This window comes from Cebidichthys violaceus, unplaced genomic scaffold (assembly GCF_023349555.1).
Source record: "Cebidichthys violaceus isolate CVI_PGR_0920_01 unplaced genomic scaffold, fCebVio1.0.p SCAF_9, whole genome shotgun sequence".
NCBI lineage: Eukaryota > Metazoa > Chordata > Actinopteri > Perciformes > Stichaeidae > Cebidichthys > Cebidichthys violaceus.
In genome coordinates, this window is record NW_027176975.1 from 17,870,277 (window position 1) to 17,886,826 (window position 16,550).

General features: G+C 40.9%; 1 protein-coding gene across 1 annotated transcript in view; it reads left to right on the forward strand.

Moving 5' to 3' along the window:
• Positions 1–16,550, forward strand: part of loxl2b (lysyl oxidase-like 2b) — a 32,853-nt gene that overhangs the window by 11,864 nt on the left and 4,439 nt on the right. Inside the window, exons 4-10 of the mRNA XM_068704050.1 lie at positions 2,261–2,472; positions 5,735–5,951; positions 8,424–8,607; positions 11,755–11,906; positions 12,616–12,783; positions 15,198–15,363; positions 16,063–16,303. Coding sequence (XP_068560151.1) covers positions 2,261–2,472; positions 5,735–5,951; positions 8,424–8,607; positions 11,755–11,906; positions 12,616–12,783; positions 15,198–15,363; positions 16,063–16,303 — 1,340 coding nt within the window. The remainder of the gene's footprint in view (positions 1–2,260; positions 2,473–5,734; positions 5,952–8,423; positions 8,608–11,754; positions 11,907–12,615; positions 12,784–15,197; positions 15,364–16,062; positions 16,304–16,550) is intronic.

Consider the following 16,550-nt stretch of genomic DNA (forward strand, 5'->3'; position numbering starts at 1 on the left):
GGGCTGTTTTTGTCCATGTGATGACTATCTTATCTCTGAAAAGTCAGGGGAGGGAAAGGGGCAAGTTGGATCTTGAAATAAATTAGAAAAGTAGCTGTTTTTCAGACTCTTATATAAGTTCTGTTATATGCACAGATAAGGGTTTGGCATGGATTTTGTTGTTTAGGGTCAATCCGTTTGAGGGAGAGGGTATTTTGTTTCTCTGTTTACAGACATTCAATCTCCATATTTAAGCACCAGCATGCCCACAGAAATTTGCGTCAGTACCCCATTGTCCTGTTTGGTTGGATCTTCAGTCAGTCTGGATTTCCTTACTGACCCAACTCAAAACGTTCGTCTGCCGCTGAGTCGTGTACTGTACATCCAGTAAATCTAGACAAGGTCACCATCGCCACATTTACAGTCATTATCATGTTCCATGATTTCAGCCTCTATCCAGTTTCATACCCTCTGCAGTCCAGACCTCGTTGCCTCTGACCAGAATGATTAATGTGGTTATCTTTGGGAGAAAAAAGTAGAGGGTAGCAAGACTGATGGTTTGTACCTTTCGCTCTGGTGGCCTCTGCCCTTCCCCGGAGGCAAATGCCAATTTAGGAAACCCTACTTTGTCATTATTTGATGTCTAGGTTCTTCTTGGCTGTATATGAGAGGAGTCTTAACTGGCCCGTCTGTTAAGCAAAGCAACGTACTCCCCCCTGCTGCCAGACTGAGCTCCCTCCCCTCTGCCTGCACTGTCACGTAGCACAAGAATGTGGGTTTGGTCTGTTGGAGGGGAAAATGTTTTTTTAATCCCTGCAAATAGTCTGAGAGGAAAGGCTCTGAGCTGATTTTTGACGGCCTCACGCTGCCTGCGAGCTAACAGGCCACTGACCGAGTCTTGCTTCGATGCTGAGAGGACTCTCTTCTACCTTTACACTGTTGAGTTGATCAATGTTCCTAATCAAAACATAGGCACAAAAATGATCCATGTGTCTCGAGGAGACTGATGCGTAATACAATATCAAATCAGAGAGAGGTTTTTGCTTACATTTTCAATTGTGTTTAAACCTTATGTGTATGCTATATGAGGCCATGGAAATAAGTTCTGTAAAATATCTTTAAATATCTAAAAAAATAGGAATGTTGACATTTTCACCCACCAAAAAAGGGTCTCAAGCGGGAAGATGTTTTTAGCGTTCAATATGTTGAGATTCTCCCACAGAAACATGACATTTGCTACAAACACTTGTTGTGTTTTGTTGCAGGAAATATGAATCATAACAGGAGTAAGAGTGAACCCAACAATAAAGATGTGTGCCGTAAAAAAACACTGAGCTGAAAGATGCTGAAAAGCCCAACAGAACTGCAGAGTTGGGTTGATACGTCATTACAAGCCACCCCTCACTCACATTAAATATATATTTAAATATATATTATACAATAATCCATTGTGAATATAAAAATATTCACAAGTGCAGCTTGGATCTCAAAGTAGGCAGTTTACATGGGTTTAGTGTAAACCCGGGCTGCTCGTTGCTCAACGGGGATGTTGGGCCACTGGGATAGTGAAAGTAAAACCTTTAAGGACACCAACACAAACCAACTGGTGTTCTTGCATAGTAGATGGTACGGTCCATTGCCTCTTCTACTCAAGTCTGGGGTTGGTGATGATGTAGTGCGTCTGGAAAGAAAAGGCAGTCACTTTAACTACACTGCACATGTATACTCACAATGCTGAGTTTGTTCATTTTTTCTCTTCCGACTGACGCTTTCCCCTTAAACGTTTTGCACATGTTGCAATGGAATACTTTCGGCTTTTAAAGGCAAACACAGTTGCAGGGCAGCTGGTAGGGTGTTAAGCATCAATAAGGTGATTGGCCGTAAAAATGTTTGAGCAATCTGGAGAAGATTTGCAAGCAGCGTGCACGGGGCTGAGCGGCTGTGGTTGCAGTGTGGACCTGGATCAGAGTCAGGAAATGCTGTTTCTAGACAGATGTAGAGCCTGCTTGTATCACATCAGATCACAGAGGTCTTTCTAGCCCGAAAATGAAAACACAAAAGCTCTTAAATTGACATAAATGAACATGTGCAATTCGTCTACTATACAGAAATGGACCAAAACGTGTTTGTTATTGGATTACACAAAAACACATGTACATACTTTGACAAATGACATGTCAGTAAGAACAACAGAAATAATTTGTCGCCAGAAAAAACGGGTTTTATATGTTTATGTCTGTGATTAATGCAAGTTTCTCGCACATTTTATCTTTGTCCACAGAACCTTGATATTCAAGTGGAGGACGTGCGCATACGAGCCATCCTGTCGTCCTACCGTAAGCGGATCCCTGTGACAGAGGGCTACGTGGAGGTCAAGGATGGCGGTAAATGGAAGCAGATCTGTAACACAGAGTGGACGCAGCATAACGGCAGAGTCATCTGCGGCATGTTTGGCTTCCCCGGGGAGAGGAAGTACAACGCCAGAGTTTACAAGTGAGTACTCCGCTACTGTAGGTGTGGTCCCGGGTAACTCAAAGAGCACTGGAGGATTTAGGGGAAGGGATACTCAACTTTCGAGGGCCACTGTTGCAAATTAACAGGAGGTCAGGGGCCAGATAATAAACATACATTAATAATATTTGTCAAATACAATGAACGGACATTAAAAGGCGCAACTAACTAACAAAATTAAATCTTTTTCATTTTTTTTTCCATAAACTGTCTATTAATTATTTTTGTATTCACTCTAACACCTTATTTACATTAAAAGTAAAACAAAAAATATTTTCACTACCAATTTGGACATTCTGCACCCTATTGCGAACCAGATTTTGCCCGTGGGACGTAGGTTTAGTATCACTAAACCTACGTCCAGGACGCTCTAAGTCCAGGACTTTTGGATGCATTTGGGGTCGGGTGTCTGAGAACCTGGGGTGGGTACCTGCTTTGTACCTTTCGCAATCCACTTTTAGTTAACAGCCTGTCCTGTAGGGACCATTCTCCATACCTTCTAGCAGTCCAACGGTGTGATACATTTGTAAAAACTAATGATCAAACATAGTCCAATTGTTGTCATTCAAGAACACTACCACCAGAAGTCATTGTTAAAGTTAGAATACGTTGAAGTAACTGCAATTTCTACATGTTCCAATGTGTGGATCAAATGTTTTACATCACAAGCCTTAATACAGCACATTGAAACTCAACCTGACTCTAGCATATCCAACATTAGTGCATTCCACGAAGCTGTCGCGATGTGTGAGCGACTACCGAGGGATCTAAATCTTGCTTACACAAGGAAGCTTGCAGCCAAGCGGCCACAGGTTACTCACGGCTTATCATATAACATCCAACACTCAAGTTATCCTTGAATTTACTGTCTGCGCCTTGGCTGGAAGTTTCCTCCGCATTAGATAACCGCAGCAGAGCACGGCGGCTCCCTATCGTCCCATCTACGTGTCAGCCTACTCCCGCTTCAGCCCCGTGAAACATCTGCTTTTACAGGCTGTCGCTTGAACCAGCAGTAACGTCATCCTGATTCGGCTCCTGTGCCGATGCTCCCATGTGGCTTTATCCAGGGTTACTTTGAGAATGCCCGATTTAAATTCAAATGTCTAAATAAAGACGTGAACACGATGTGGGCCCTTGTAATGTGTGTACGCTGTAGATTTACAATTTTTCTAAATTGTAAATGATCAGTTTCATGCTTGTTGATATTACCGTTGGAAACACGCGTTCACAAAATAGCCTTTTTCCACACGTCTTTACTACTCAACTATTTTCCTCTTTGTGCAACAACAACTGTGGTGCAAATGCAACCCATTGCACACAGTTACAAGCGACCCCTCCCCCTTCAACCCGTGTCTTGTGCCCCTCATTGGTTTTAGCTCCCCCGACAGATCCAGATATTTAGCCTGCTAAGTATCTGTGTCTGCAAAGCTTCGGCCAGCCTTTTAGAGTAAATTCCCAGTAAGACAACCCTTGCACAGCGTATTACTGAAAATCAGATACCGCTGTTTTACCATTAATATGGGTAAAGCTCACAAACACTGCTACACTTCCCATATGCAATGGTATGGAGTAATTTGACAAACCTTACCCTGTCTGGTAAATATTCCTATCTTTCACAATCCATGCCGAGACTTTCTGTTACAGAGATTTTCAGTCTCAAGCCCCAAGCCGAGCTGACTCAGATGGTGTCACTCGAGCTCTTTCAGAGCCACAGAAGTCATTTTCATGGTTGAGTAAACTTTACAAATAAATTTATATTTGATGTCAATGGAGTTCCTCTGCATTTAAAGGCCCACATTGTTGTGCATTACCATTAATTGCAGCTATAAAGTTAGTTCAATTTATTAAAGTATTGAAAAACTTTGACTATGAATGTGTAAAATATTTTTAGCTTGGGTAGAGATTTTGGTAAGAAGTCAACTCTCACAGCCTCAGGACCAAACGTTTATTCAATCATCGCTCAATTTGTACAGCACTGATATGCATCACAGCTGTGGTTAAATTGCATTTGAGAGCATTAGTTTTGGATAGCTTCCAGTCTGTAGCTTCCCTCTCGCTAGCTCCCAAATGAAAAACAAATGCAGCTCGGCCTATTTTAATCAATTTTTTTTTTCACGTACACCTCAGACATAAAATACAAGGATACACGTGCCGCTCCACCAATGATGCTCATTAGATATATAATATGGGCTCAATAGTAAGTGGGGAGGAAGAGATTAGCACCCCACCAGGTCTAAAAGAGTGTCATTAACCCCAGTTTGTTCAAGTCCATATGGAAGAGTGTGAACTCTCCAGCTGTTAGCTAACCTTTCACTTTTGGTGATTATTAATTATACAATGTGCTAATATCATTGCCCTTGTCTAGTTTTGTGGCATCAAAATAAAGTATTGTGATGAGTTTCATAATTTAACTCCAAATCTTGATCAATATCCCGAACAGTAGATCTAGAATTTCAACTGCAGGTGATAAAATCCTATTTTATAAATGTCATGAATGTAAAGAGAATTGAGAAAAGAATGCTGACAGAAATCATTATGTGTAATAACCTTTTTGTTGCCACTTGGTCGCAGAAGTGCATGAATAGGTAAACATCACACACTTCATTGACAAGTTGCCTTACGAGTCGCTATGCTAATATGTTAGCAAAACAGTTGATTATTTACACATCCCGCAGACACCGGCAGACAAAAGTCCAATATTCACTCTCTTTTTGCTCAGTTTGGTTGGTCTCCACCAACTCCTGAGGGTAATATCTGGCCCTTGAGCAATGCTGTCCTTTGTTCACAAGCTAGCAGCTAGCTTGTGAACAAAGGACAGCATTGCTTTTTTTTTGCCAAAGGAGCTGCCTGCTGCAGCTAAAAGCGAGGATGAGTTGAACTTCACTCAACCTATCATTAAAGTTCTGGTATTTTTGCGAATAAAATGTATTATTGTTATTATTATCATCGTAAAGTTGCAAACCGTGAAACCAAAACAACTAGCTGAAAGACTCAGTCTGGTGATAATTTTTCCGTGGATTTACTGTATTACTACTAGCAACATCTCACACATTACATATGGTCATTTAGCCCATTGTCATGTGAAAAATATTGATGAGTGCAGCTTTAAGTTCTATAGCTTTTTCGAATGGTAGTTGTCTCATTAAAATAAAAATACCTATTTCTTAGTTTGATATACCCAGTTGAAAATAACAACCGCTGAAAGATTTGTTTAACCTCCTTTCCTTCTCCTCAATCTGTCCAGGATGTTTGCTCGCCGGAGAAAGCCCACCTACTGGGACTACGCTGTGAACTGCACTGGAAATGAAGCCCATTTGTCCAGCTGTAGACTGGGCCAGGCTACATCTATGAAGTCCAATGAGACCTGTCCTGGAGGGTTGCCTGTCGTGGTGAGCTGCGTGCCCGGCAGAGACTTCGCCCCGACGCCCATGACGGGATTCAGGAAGGCCTTCAGACAAGAGGTAAGGTCTAAGCTTGCGTTCATCTGAAATACCCCGCTATTGAGACGTTGTTGTTTTCCACAAGCAAGTCCACCGTCTGTTTTTAGAAATAGCTGCACCGGTTCAGCTCAGTTCACCGACTATGTAAAGGCCAACACCGGCCTCTGCTATTCACGGTCACTTCGTGTGCTGCAGCTGTAGCTGATGTGGACACTTTGTTCCCATCAAAATTAATTATCGTCATCTTGGGGTTTCAAAGATGACACGATGTAGTGAAATTCTTGGCACAGGGCAAGGAAAAACATCTTTCTCCAGAAAGCAACGCCAGTGTGAGCTAACTTTTACTCTTCTCAAATGTCAATGAGCATGAAAGTAGGATCCGGAGTCAGAAAAGCTGCATCATTACTGCAGTTTTTACACATTTTACACACAGTTGCACACAGTTTTTGATTTCCTCACCCAAAAAAAAAATCTGATTATTATTATTATTATTATTATTATTATTATAGCTAAGATTGGGTTCATGAATTTCTACAGTTATTTGTGTAGGTGCTGTGCCAGTTGCCAGTGTCTGCTATTCTTACATTTAAATAAATACACTATGTGGCCAGGAGTGTGTGGACAACTACACACTTTTGTGCACAGAGTTTATTAGAGACACGGCTTTTCAGTCGGATGCCTTTGTCAGACATCATCTTATGATAATGTTTTCCGCCTTTCTTCCTCATAATTTAATTTGCAGCTGTTCATCAGGTGTGCATTAGGTAACAGTTTGGTCTTGGGAGGTTGGTGATGGTTTGGACAAGAAAACCTCATTACAAGATAAGAGGAAGCTCGATATTTGAAACAAATATTGTCCTTCTGTCTTTTTGGCAGCACTTTTGTTAGTTCTTTTTAGCTGCTGCAACATGACGGTAGCCCCAGAAAGAAAAGGCTTTCCCAGTTTGGAACCCCATCACACAGTCACAATCATGACACGACACAAACACTTAAAGGAATCATCAAAACGCAGATATTGTTGTCTGCTTTTCAGGTCGTTGACGCAACATATTTTCCGACGCGCGCTCGCTGGTGGGAGTGTGCTCACCTGTGTGTGCACGCATGTGTGTGTGTGTGTGTGTGTGTGTGTGTGTGTGTGCACGCGCGCATCGGGGCGGAACTCCACCGTGTGCGATACAGAGAGCAGAGGAGAATTGTAAACGCGCGACCACGTAGAGACAGAAATGACACGCCGTCTGTAAATAAGATAAATAACATAAGGCCATTTAGTTTGTTTTATAAAAGAACAAAGTGTAGACCTGTTCTATAGGAAAGGGAACCTTAAATGACTTCTGTTGTGATCTGGAACACAATGAACTAATATAATGGTAGGGGAAACACTGAAGTCTTCACTTGACATCCTACTTTTCCACAGGTGCTGTTGTCTTCCTGATTCTGACCTTGGACCTCCCAAGAGGGACTCTTACTCATGCCCTTTGCAGATTAAAAATAGGCTTTATTTTTTCTTAAGGTTTCAGTGGATGTAAAACTCTTACTTAAAACTTAGTCTGTAAACAATCGCAGCAACTTTCAGATAAGAACCTTCTAAACTGACAGGATTTCTGCGTGGTTGACTCCACACATTCCAATGTGAGGTTTGATCTTGCCTGCTCTCTGTCATGTTCCACAGCTGAGTGCCGGGCTGGGAGCGACGTGCCTGACGTCACATCCGAAATCTTCCAACACACTCGACAAGTCTGACTGAATGGAATTTTATCCTAAAACCAGATATTTACCTAAAATATTTAGTATAAAAATATCAACGCGCAACCATTGTACAACTGAAAGCAAGAAATACCACGACCTCAATGATGACATCGATGCTTTTGTGAAATATTGCATCAGGAATCATTTAGAAAATATATATTTTAACAAATAGAACTATTTTAGTCAATATGTGTTTGAAGTCATAAACAGAAAGATAAATAAAAACTGTATTCTAATATGTGAAATTATTGAAGGTTCGGGTGATTTTGTAGCTGGTATGTGTTAGTAGGCATGAGATGTGGACCAGGGTATATTAAGTCACATTGTATCTATTTTTGTTTGTACATGACAATTGATATTTATTGAATTATGTGTCACATTTGAGGACGATACATTCTATACATTAATTTTATTGTTAATGGCAGTAGGTGGAGGATTTTATTACAGAGCGCACACATTAAGACGTCTGGGCTTTACTTTGTGAATACCAATAGCAGTGTGTCAGATTATACTGGGGCTAATGTGTTTACTTGTAAAACTAAACACTTCCAGTTTATCTAAACAGTTAATGGGAGAACCGCATTTATAGCATGTTCTATAAACATGAAGCCACCCAGTCTGCTGCCTCAGCAAGTTGAGGTTCCAAACTTCCACTTGAGGCTGTTCTTTTTGAAAGAACCAGAATAAAAAAACATATATATGTGGTTTTACAGCTTTTACAGTGATGTCTGTGTTTTTCCTCTTCAGCAACCGTTGGTTCGTCTTCGTGGTGGGGCCATCGTAGGCGAGGGTCGAGTGGAGGTGTTGAAAAATGGAGAGTGGGGCACCATATGTGATGATAACTGGAACTTGCAGTCTGCCACCGTGGTGTGTCGAGAGCTGGGCTTCGGTACGGCCATAGAGGCTCTGTCCGGAGGTCGCCTGGGACAAGGTAAACCGGTTTTACATTCATACTGTTTATTGTGCTCAAAAAGTTCATAAAAAGACTAATTTTCCAGCCTCTCCTTGCTGCACATTCAGATTTACGGGCAAAACATAAGGGAAGGAGAAAGAGAAAAGGGCTTTTTGACTGAAACTACTGCATTAAAATATGCCTAATGTAAGCTAGACTGCTGCATAAAGGGAAACGCATAAAAAAGTAGATTGTGAGCAGCAACAGCCTGGAATAAGTACATGGTCGCCCTAAACCGTCCCATGCCAACGAGCTCAGAATGACTGTCTTTATTGTTGGAACAGCCGTGCATGTATATTTCCTACATGGCACGGAATGGAAGGTTATGACTGTGTGGCAAAACCCACATATCCCAAACATTTCAGGCAGTAATTCTCTCCTTTAAGCGATCCTCCTCCTATCACCCCTGCATGCTGCTGAGCAGAGTATCATGAACTCACAGACCTGATGGTGAAAGTGATTTAGCTCGCTGGAACGGGATTAGTTACATTGAGCAGGTCTGTGAGGACGGCAATCCGTCCCTGAGCTGCTATGAACCCGGATATCTTTCTGGAAGGATATATTGAGATTCCCGTGTATTCAATTTGGAATTAACTCTCAGAGGAAAATAAGTGATAAGGCAAGCCTATGTTTAGCTCAGCTGGACTGTGGAGAACAGTGTCTGTACCAGAACTTAAACCTCTAACCCATTACTTACTGTTCAGATTGTTGGACATAAAGGCTGGATTGGATTGATCTCTGTCCATACACTGAATAAGGTTTTTTACATTAAAGCTGCATTCTTTTTTTAACCAACTGGGGAGAGTGTATCCAACTTTAACGTCACATTACATTACATAGTTATTATGATAATGTGTTAGCAACATGTTGCATCTATTAGATTTATCTCACTGTAATTCCAATGATATTTCTCCTTATAGCTTTGTTTTGGTCTCCACCAACTCCTGAGAGAAATATCTGGCTCCACTGTGTTCACAACTTAGTCGCTAACTGTGTCCGTCTACTGTCTGGTGCTGAGCATTTAGTGTATAATAGTTTTACCCCAAAACAGCCTCTGTTTTTTGTCTGGAAAGAAGTGAGAGTGAACCAATACTGTAAAGTTGTGGGCCAGAAAACCCAAACAATGTCCTGAAAGAATCCAAAATGCTCCTTACAGCTGACTGCAGATTCAGGTGATGATTATTTATATCACCTCAATCTGTTTTTTATGGTTCAAATGAGCATTCTATCACCTGCTGCACGCCATCCGGTCTGTTTAGAATACTGACTAGCTATATAACTAAGTTAATTGTAACATTTTGGTTGCCTAAAAAATGTAAAATGTAATGTCAATGTAAAACTCAGCTCCACACACTCGTGTCACAACTTGGTTCCAAAAACACAAGATGATGACGGACAAAATACCAAACTCAATGCTTCAGAACGGTAGTATGCAAACCAATGGGTGACGCCATGGGGGTTATGGACAGTACAAGTGACACCTATTACAAGGTTTGATCCATTCTTATTCTATAAATATAATACAGCTTAAACGTTTTAAAAGGTCTGGTTGTTGCAGCAGGAGAAGATAAAAACAGCTAGTTTTGGTTTTATTTGTACAGGTGTGTCTGAGCTGCCTCCATCCAAATACAATTTTTAAAAGTCAAATAAATCCGTATAATGAAATAATTAGCAGCTTTAAGTGTAAGCTAAGAGAGACGTATACTGTGGCTACATATAGATTACTGTTAACAAATATCACCATGGCCCTCCCTTCTTAATTGACACTCTCTTTTCCACCCTGCTTCAGTATGACATCTGTGCTCGTAAATACATTCAAAAAGAATAATATGATGATTCGTGACATTTGTGAGACTGTTTCATACTTTCAAGGATACGTCTGTTTTCTCACATTTTGGGTCTTGTATGTTTCTAAGTATACCACTCGTGTTTCCTCCCTCCTAATGGAGGCCTTCACTCGAGCAGTCTCACTTCATGATCTGTTTCCAGACGGCACCTGCAGGGTGCTAACACCGGCTGCATGGAGAGTTTTACAGCAGGTTTGGAAGTTGGGAACGCCCCAGCACCCAACCCTATGTGCCACTGACACACTTCTAAATTACACACTCAGCAGATATCCACACTGTGCTATACAGTGTTTTAAAGCCTTAGCTCACCTGTTACCAGGATATACTATGGAAAAACATGTAGGTGTTTTCTTTTTAAAAAACACAGGACACACAGGACATTCCAGTAACATTAGACGTGGAAACTGTTGAAACAGAGGGTTCCTTTTCCAAAATCATTTTCCATCATGATTTCTCATCAGTGGCTCTCTTTCCATGGAGAAAAACAAAACTGAAATGGAAATAATAATATCTTATTAGCACACAGTAGATATGAAGCATTTATCGGAGCTGTTTTGAATTTCCCCTTGCGTACTCATCTGTTGCAGTATTACTTGTAGGGCTCTCTTAGTAACTGACTTCTTGTTCTAATGTACAGTATGTATCAGCTTCTCTCTTAATTTACAACCTACTGTTATTGCTATTTTACTTTACCCTTCCCTTAATTGCCAATATTGGCTTTAAACTTCATAGCTATTTTTGTCATCCTGATTAGTTTACCTTTTTAAAGGAATTTGGGGAAATACGCTTGATGAGAGCGACATCACTCTATTTGTACACGAAATATTAGCTTAGCATAATGACTGGAAGTCATTGTTTATTCCATCAAATCTGAAATATAAAAAAGGCACGTTTTGATTCTATGGAGAGTCGCATGCTGTAGCCATTTTTTGGCCAGGCGGGTGACTTCTCGGAGTCTTTGCTCGTTGCCTGACAACCTCACAGTGACATGACTCCTGGTGCTGGTTAGGCAATTTTTAGACTTTGGCCAGAGCTAGGCTGGACATTTTCTATTTGTTGCTTCCAGCTTTTATGCTAAGCTAAGCTAATAAAAACGTTGAACTATTGCTTTAAATGTTTTGAACTTAAACCAGTGCATTGTTTCAAAATAGAAATGGTGAATTTACATGAAATCAAGACACAGCACGGACACGTCTCGGCCATAATAACCGTTTGTTTTTCTCTCCCAGTTTCAGTGGGAAACAGTTTCAAACCGGTTCCTCCCGACTGTGTGTTTCAGGTATGGGCCCGGTCCATATGAACGAGGTGGAGTGCTCTGGATTTGAGAAGTCCATCACAGAGTGTTTCTTCAACAAGGAGGCTCTCGGTTGCAGCCATGAGGAGGATGCAGCCGTCAGATGTAATGTTCCCGCTATGGGCTTCCAGCAGTCGGTGAGCCTCAAAAGACACTACAGCAGCATACTCATTGAGAAACGTGATTGTTTAGTTTGTCTTTCATGAATATGAATGACTTGCAGATGCTAACATATGTGAGTTTATTTTGCACATTATATTTTTATATATCACAATCGTCAATAGACTGTTGAGCTTCAACTGTTTATTTTGTGTGTTTAAAAAATGTGTTGTAGATATATCGCTCACTTCACAGTTTCTCACTGCATATCTACATTCGTTAACTCGATATCTCAGGAACATTTATTACATCTGATGCAACCGTCCAATCCAAGGATGAACTGATCAGAATTCGGTGGTCAAAGGTCAAAACTCAAGAATTCATATGCTAATTATCACATAAATGTCTAAAAAAACAAAATGATGAAGCGATGACATTTTGGACTGACATGGACACTTGATTGGTTGGTGGAGGCATACAACCGAGTGGCGGTAATTCTAGTTTCACCATTCTTTACTGCCTGTTTATTATGTTCATCCTCGTAGTGCTCCAAGTCATAAGTAGTAGTAGATTTGTTATACAGGTCATGCATATATTACCTTTCCAAAACCTTAGAATCATTGGTTGCATGAAATGTTTCCTCAACATGTGAAAATATTCATCCAGTCAAACATCACTCATTCACCTAACAGTGTGGGTTCAGCCTCTGAGTCGGCCCCTCGGTTGTGTTTTTTTGTGCCCGTGTAGCTGCGTCTGAGCGGAGGTCGTAACCCCTATGAGGGCCGCGTGGAGGTGCTGGTGGAGAGGAACGGTTCTCTGGTGTGGGGGACGGTGTGCAGTGACAGCTGGGGAACCATGGAGGCCATGGTGGTCTGCAGGCAGCTGGGCCTGGGCTTCGCCAGCAACGCTTTCCAGGTACAAGTCGCAGCAGCCATGGGGTCAGAATCGGTCTGTTTGGGTTTGTTCTGAAAGAAACAGTGTGTGTGTGTGTGTGTGTGTGTGTGTGTGTGTGTGTCCTCAGTTTAAATGTTACAACCTTAAAGTAAATATAATAAAACCAACAAATGGTCTATATTGTGTTGGATGTAGCACACATCTGAACACAGCATCTTCCAGTTTAAGCCTGACTTTTATTGTACTTCACATGTCAAATTTTTTTATCAATGTATTGCTGTGTACACACTTTCTCACAAATCACACACAGGAGGTTTCACGGAAATAACTTATAAAATAGAGACAGTTAATTGAGTTCAGTTAGTTATATGAAGTGTATAAGCGGCTGTTGATTTCCAGAGGAATTTTCTTTAAAACACGTCTTTACTGAAAGCTAATCAATTATTGATTGACTTTCCAATGACTGTTGTGAACTTAATCCAATGATTGGACATGATTTGTATAGCTAGCTACATATCAGTTATGTCCTAATTTGAAGCTCATTTCTGTTAATCATGGTCATTTGTATGGTGGCTGAATTTAAAAGATCTCCCAAAGTGGATCTTTGCTCCGTTATGAAGATGTTTCTGTGTTTTGTAAAAGTACACTTAAATCATTTGTCAGTGTTACTTTGAAAGTGTTTGCAGAGTTTTAGGAGGGGACATTGTAAAATAATGGTTTCTGTATGATTATAGGATGTCAGGTTTACCTTTGAGGCAGAAGTGAGAAGGTCTGTCTGTTGTAATTGGGGTGCATTTACTTTGTAATGGTGGTTACGGCTCATTTCTTTCTCTGGCAGCACAAATGATTATATTCATCACGTTGAACAGGCCTTTGCAGCTCAAGTTGCACGTTGTAAAAAAACAAACAACAAAACAGTACCATTATATTTTTATATATATATATATATCAATGCAGTGAGGGTATAAAAGGATAGGGTGTGCCCTCTAGTGGTCAATGTAGAACATTGGCTTTTCTTCACAATGATTCATGGTATTACTGTGAACATGTCTATTGGTTTCCTCAAAACGAGGACCGAATGGATCCCACTAAATGTTCAGTGGAACTACAGTGAGCTTGTCTTGGTATCAGACAGCTCTGCGGTTAGTTTTGGCATCTATGGTATTTCAAAACTCATCTTCTTTGTAAAATAAAAGTGGAAATACACTGGTTCTGCATGACAGTGAAGCATCGAGCGATATTTTTTTCAGTTGTTCTCATATTTCTGAGATGAATCCGTTATTATTAACATGCCCACGGCGTTTTCTTTTTTCCATTAGTATTGTTAAAATCAGAATATAGACCATTGTTTACTCTTCAGTAAGAGTGACTGGTGACATTGGAGATTTGTGATGTACTACTGGTGAGCAGCGGTGGAAAATAATTGTGTACATTTACTCAAGTAGTTTACTTAACACTCATTCTACCAACATATTGAACACAGAGATTCAACTGTCTGGCATCCAATGGACTTCAGAATAAAGCAAAATGTTTCATTTCTTCTTCAAACATTATTAGTTATGTCATTAATGTCATCTGGGAGAAACAAACAAAATAATTATTACTATTTTAGCAATGTAACAGTTCAAATTAAAAAAAATAATATATATATATATATATATATATATATATATATATATATATATATATATATATATATATGTCTTCTTCAAAAGTAGATAGCAACCTTGGTCTCAGTATGGCCCCCTGTCAAAATAATGGTTGAATAAATGTTATTTAAAGTCTGTGCCCCCCCCCCCCTCCCCCCAAATGATGCGTTGTTATAGATTAAACTCAAAAGTTTGTAAAGAATTCATCGTCAGGTCCATATGATTGCATTAGTAATAATAGTCTAGTGATATGATTCATAGTAATAGTGACCCTCAAAGGTTTATTTTGCGTATTGAGGACATTTACCTTTGTTACTGAGGGTCCAAGGACACAGGAAGTCGTATGTTGTACAGATTTTAAAGCCCTCTGAGGCAAATTTGTGATTTGTGATATGAATTGTGCCGATAATACCTCTGTACTTTTGCTGGAGTCAAATTTGAAACGCAGAACTTTTCACTTATAATGGTGTCATTTTAGATGAAAGAATTGCTACTTATATTGAAATAGTTCTGCTAACACTGCGAATAAATACGCATGGTGCTTAAATAAGGTTTCACTGCAAACTTGAGTTAAAACCTCCATCAGTGTTGACTTCTAACAAACTAAAAAGGTTTTGCTGAGCTGTGATCAGTGGTGGATGGAAACAATTTAGCAGAAGGGCTTTCATTTGAACCAGTTCTACAAGTACGTGATCAATCAAAGTGCATTGTACAAGAAGTGGATGACATATAGATGCCCCCCCCCCCACTGTCAACTGTGAACCATGCGTCCTGCTCTCTCAACAGGAGACTTGGTATTGGCCGGGAGAGGTGAGCGCCGACTCTATGGTAATGAGCGGCGTTCGCTGCTCTGGTACGGAGATGTCTCTGTCCCACTGCCTGCACCACGGGGCTCACCTCAGCTGCGCTAAAGGAGGCGGACGCAACGCTGCCGGAGTCTCCTGCTCTGAGAGTAAGTAATCCCAAATGAATACGGTGGTTGGTGGTGAATGCTTTTGAGAGGTAACTGTGAGAAAACGTGGCCGGAAATCAGTCAAATTTGTCTCCTGCCCCTCGAGGTGCAACTGTGGCTCAGTGGATTCTATGAATGGGTATGAATGGTTAGTTAGAGTTCTGATGGGCAGGTGGCACCTTGCATGGCAGCCCCTGTCATCAGTGTGTGAATGGGTGTGAATGATGACAAGTAGTGTTGAAGCTCTTTGAGCGGTCGGAAGAATAGAAAAGCACTGTACAAGTACAGTCCATTTACTCTTTAAGATCCTGCAGTTTGTAGGGTCATGAATGAAAGAGTACAGAAAAGAAAGAAGGAATGACATTTCCACGTTTAAGTATATTTCAACTAGAGCCTTTGCCATTCAATTTGTCAGCTCACACTAAAGACTCTTTTGCTCTTCACATTGAGTTTTAATTCAGAAAATAAAAAGATGTCTGCCTCTGGAGAAGCTCTACCTGGGAGAAATGTTTGCATAACTGAAACTCAAATATCCCTCAGGAATCTCCAGAGGGCTCTGCAGTCTGACTCAGAAACAACTCATTTACATTACGTGCCGGAGCTTTTCCGTTTCTTTTTGCCTTTTTCTTCGAAGTGTCTATTTATGTTTTGTCTCCGTCTGCTTCTCTGCGGTTTCTCTTTCATCCGCCCCGTCCACAGCGGCTCCTGACCTGGTGTTGAACCCTCAGGTGGTGGAGCAGACCACCTACATGGAGGACAGGCCCATGTTCATGCTGCAGTGTGCGTACGAGGAGAACTGTCTCTCCTCCACCTCCAGCCAGGCGCCGGCCAACACCTACCGCCGCCTGCTTCGCTTCTCCTCCCAGATCCACAACAACGGCCAGTCTGACTTCCGGCCCAAAGCTAGCAGACATTCCTGGGTGTGGCACGACTGTCACAGGTCAGTTTCAAAGGACTAGTTTTTATGTCCTTTTAAATTTTCTGTTAGTTTATGGATCAAACAACCAAGATACTAAATGTTAATCATTGAACTATAGAGGTGTCGGTAGAAGTATTTTTTAACTTTAACCTTTTAAGTAGTCAGGCTAGCCATTTCCCCTTGCTTGCAGTCTTTATGCTAAACTAGGCTAATCACCTCCTGGCTCCATCTCTGTACTTAACACACAGCCTTAAAATGGAAAGTGATA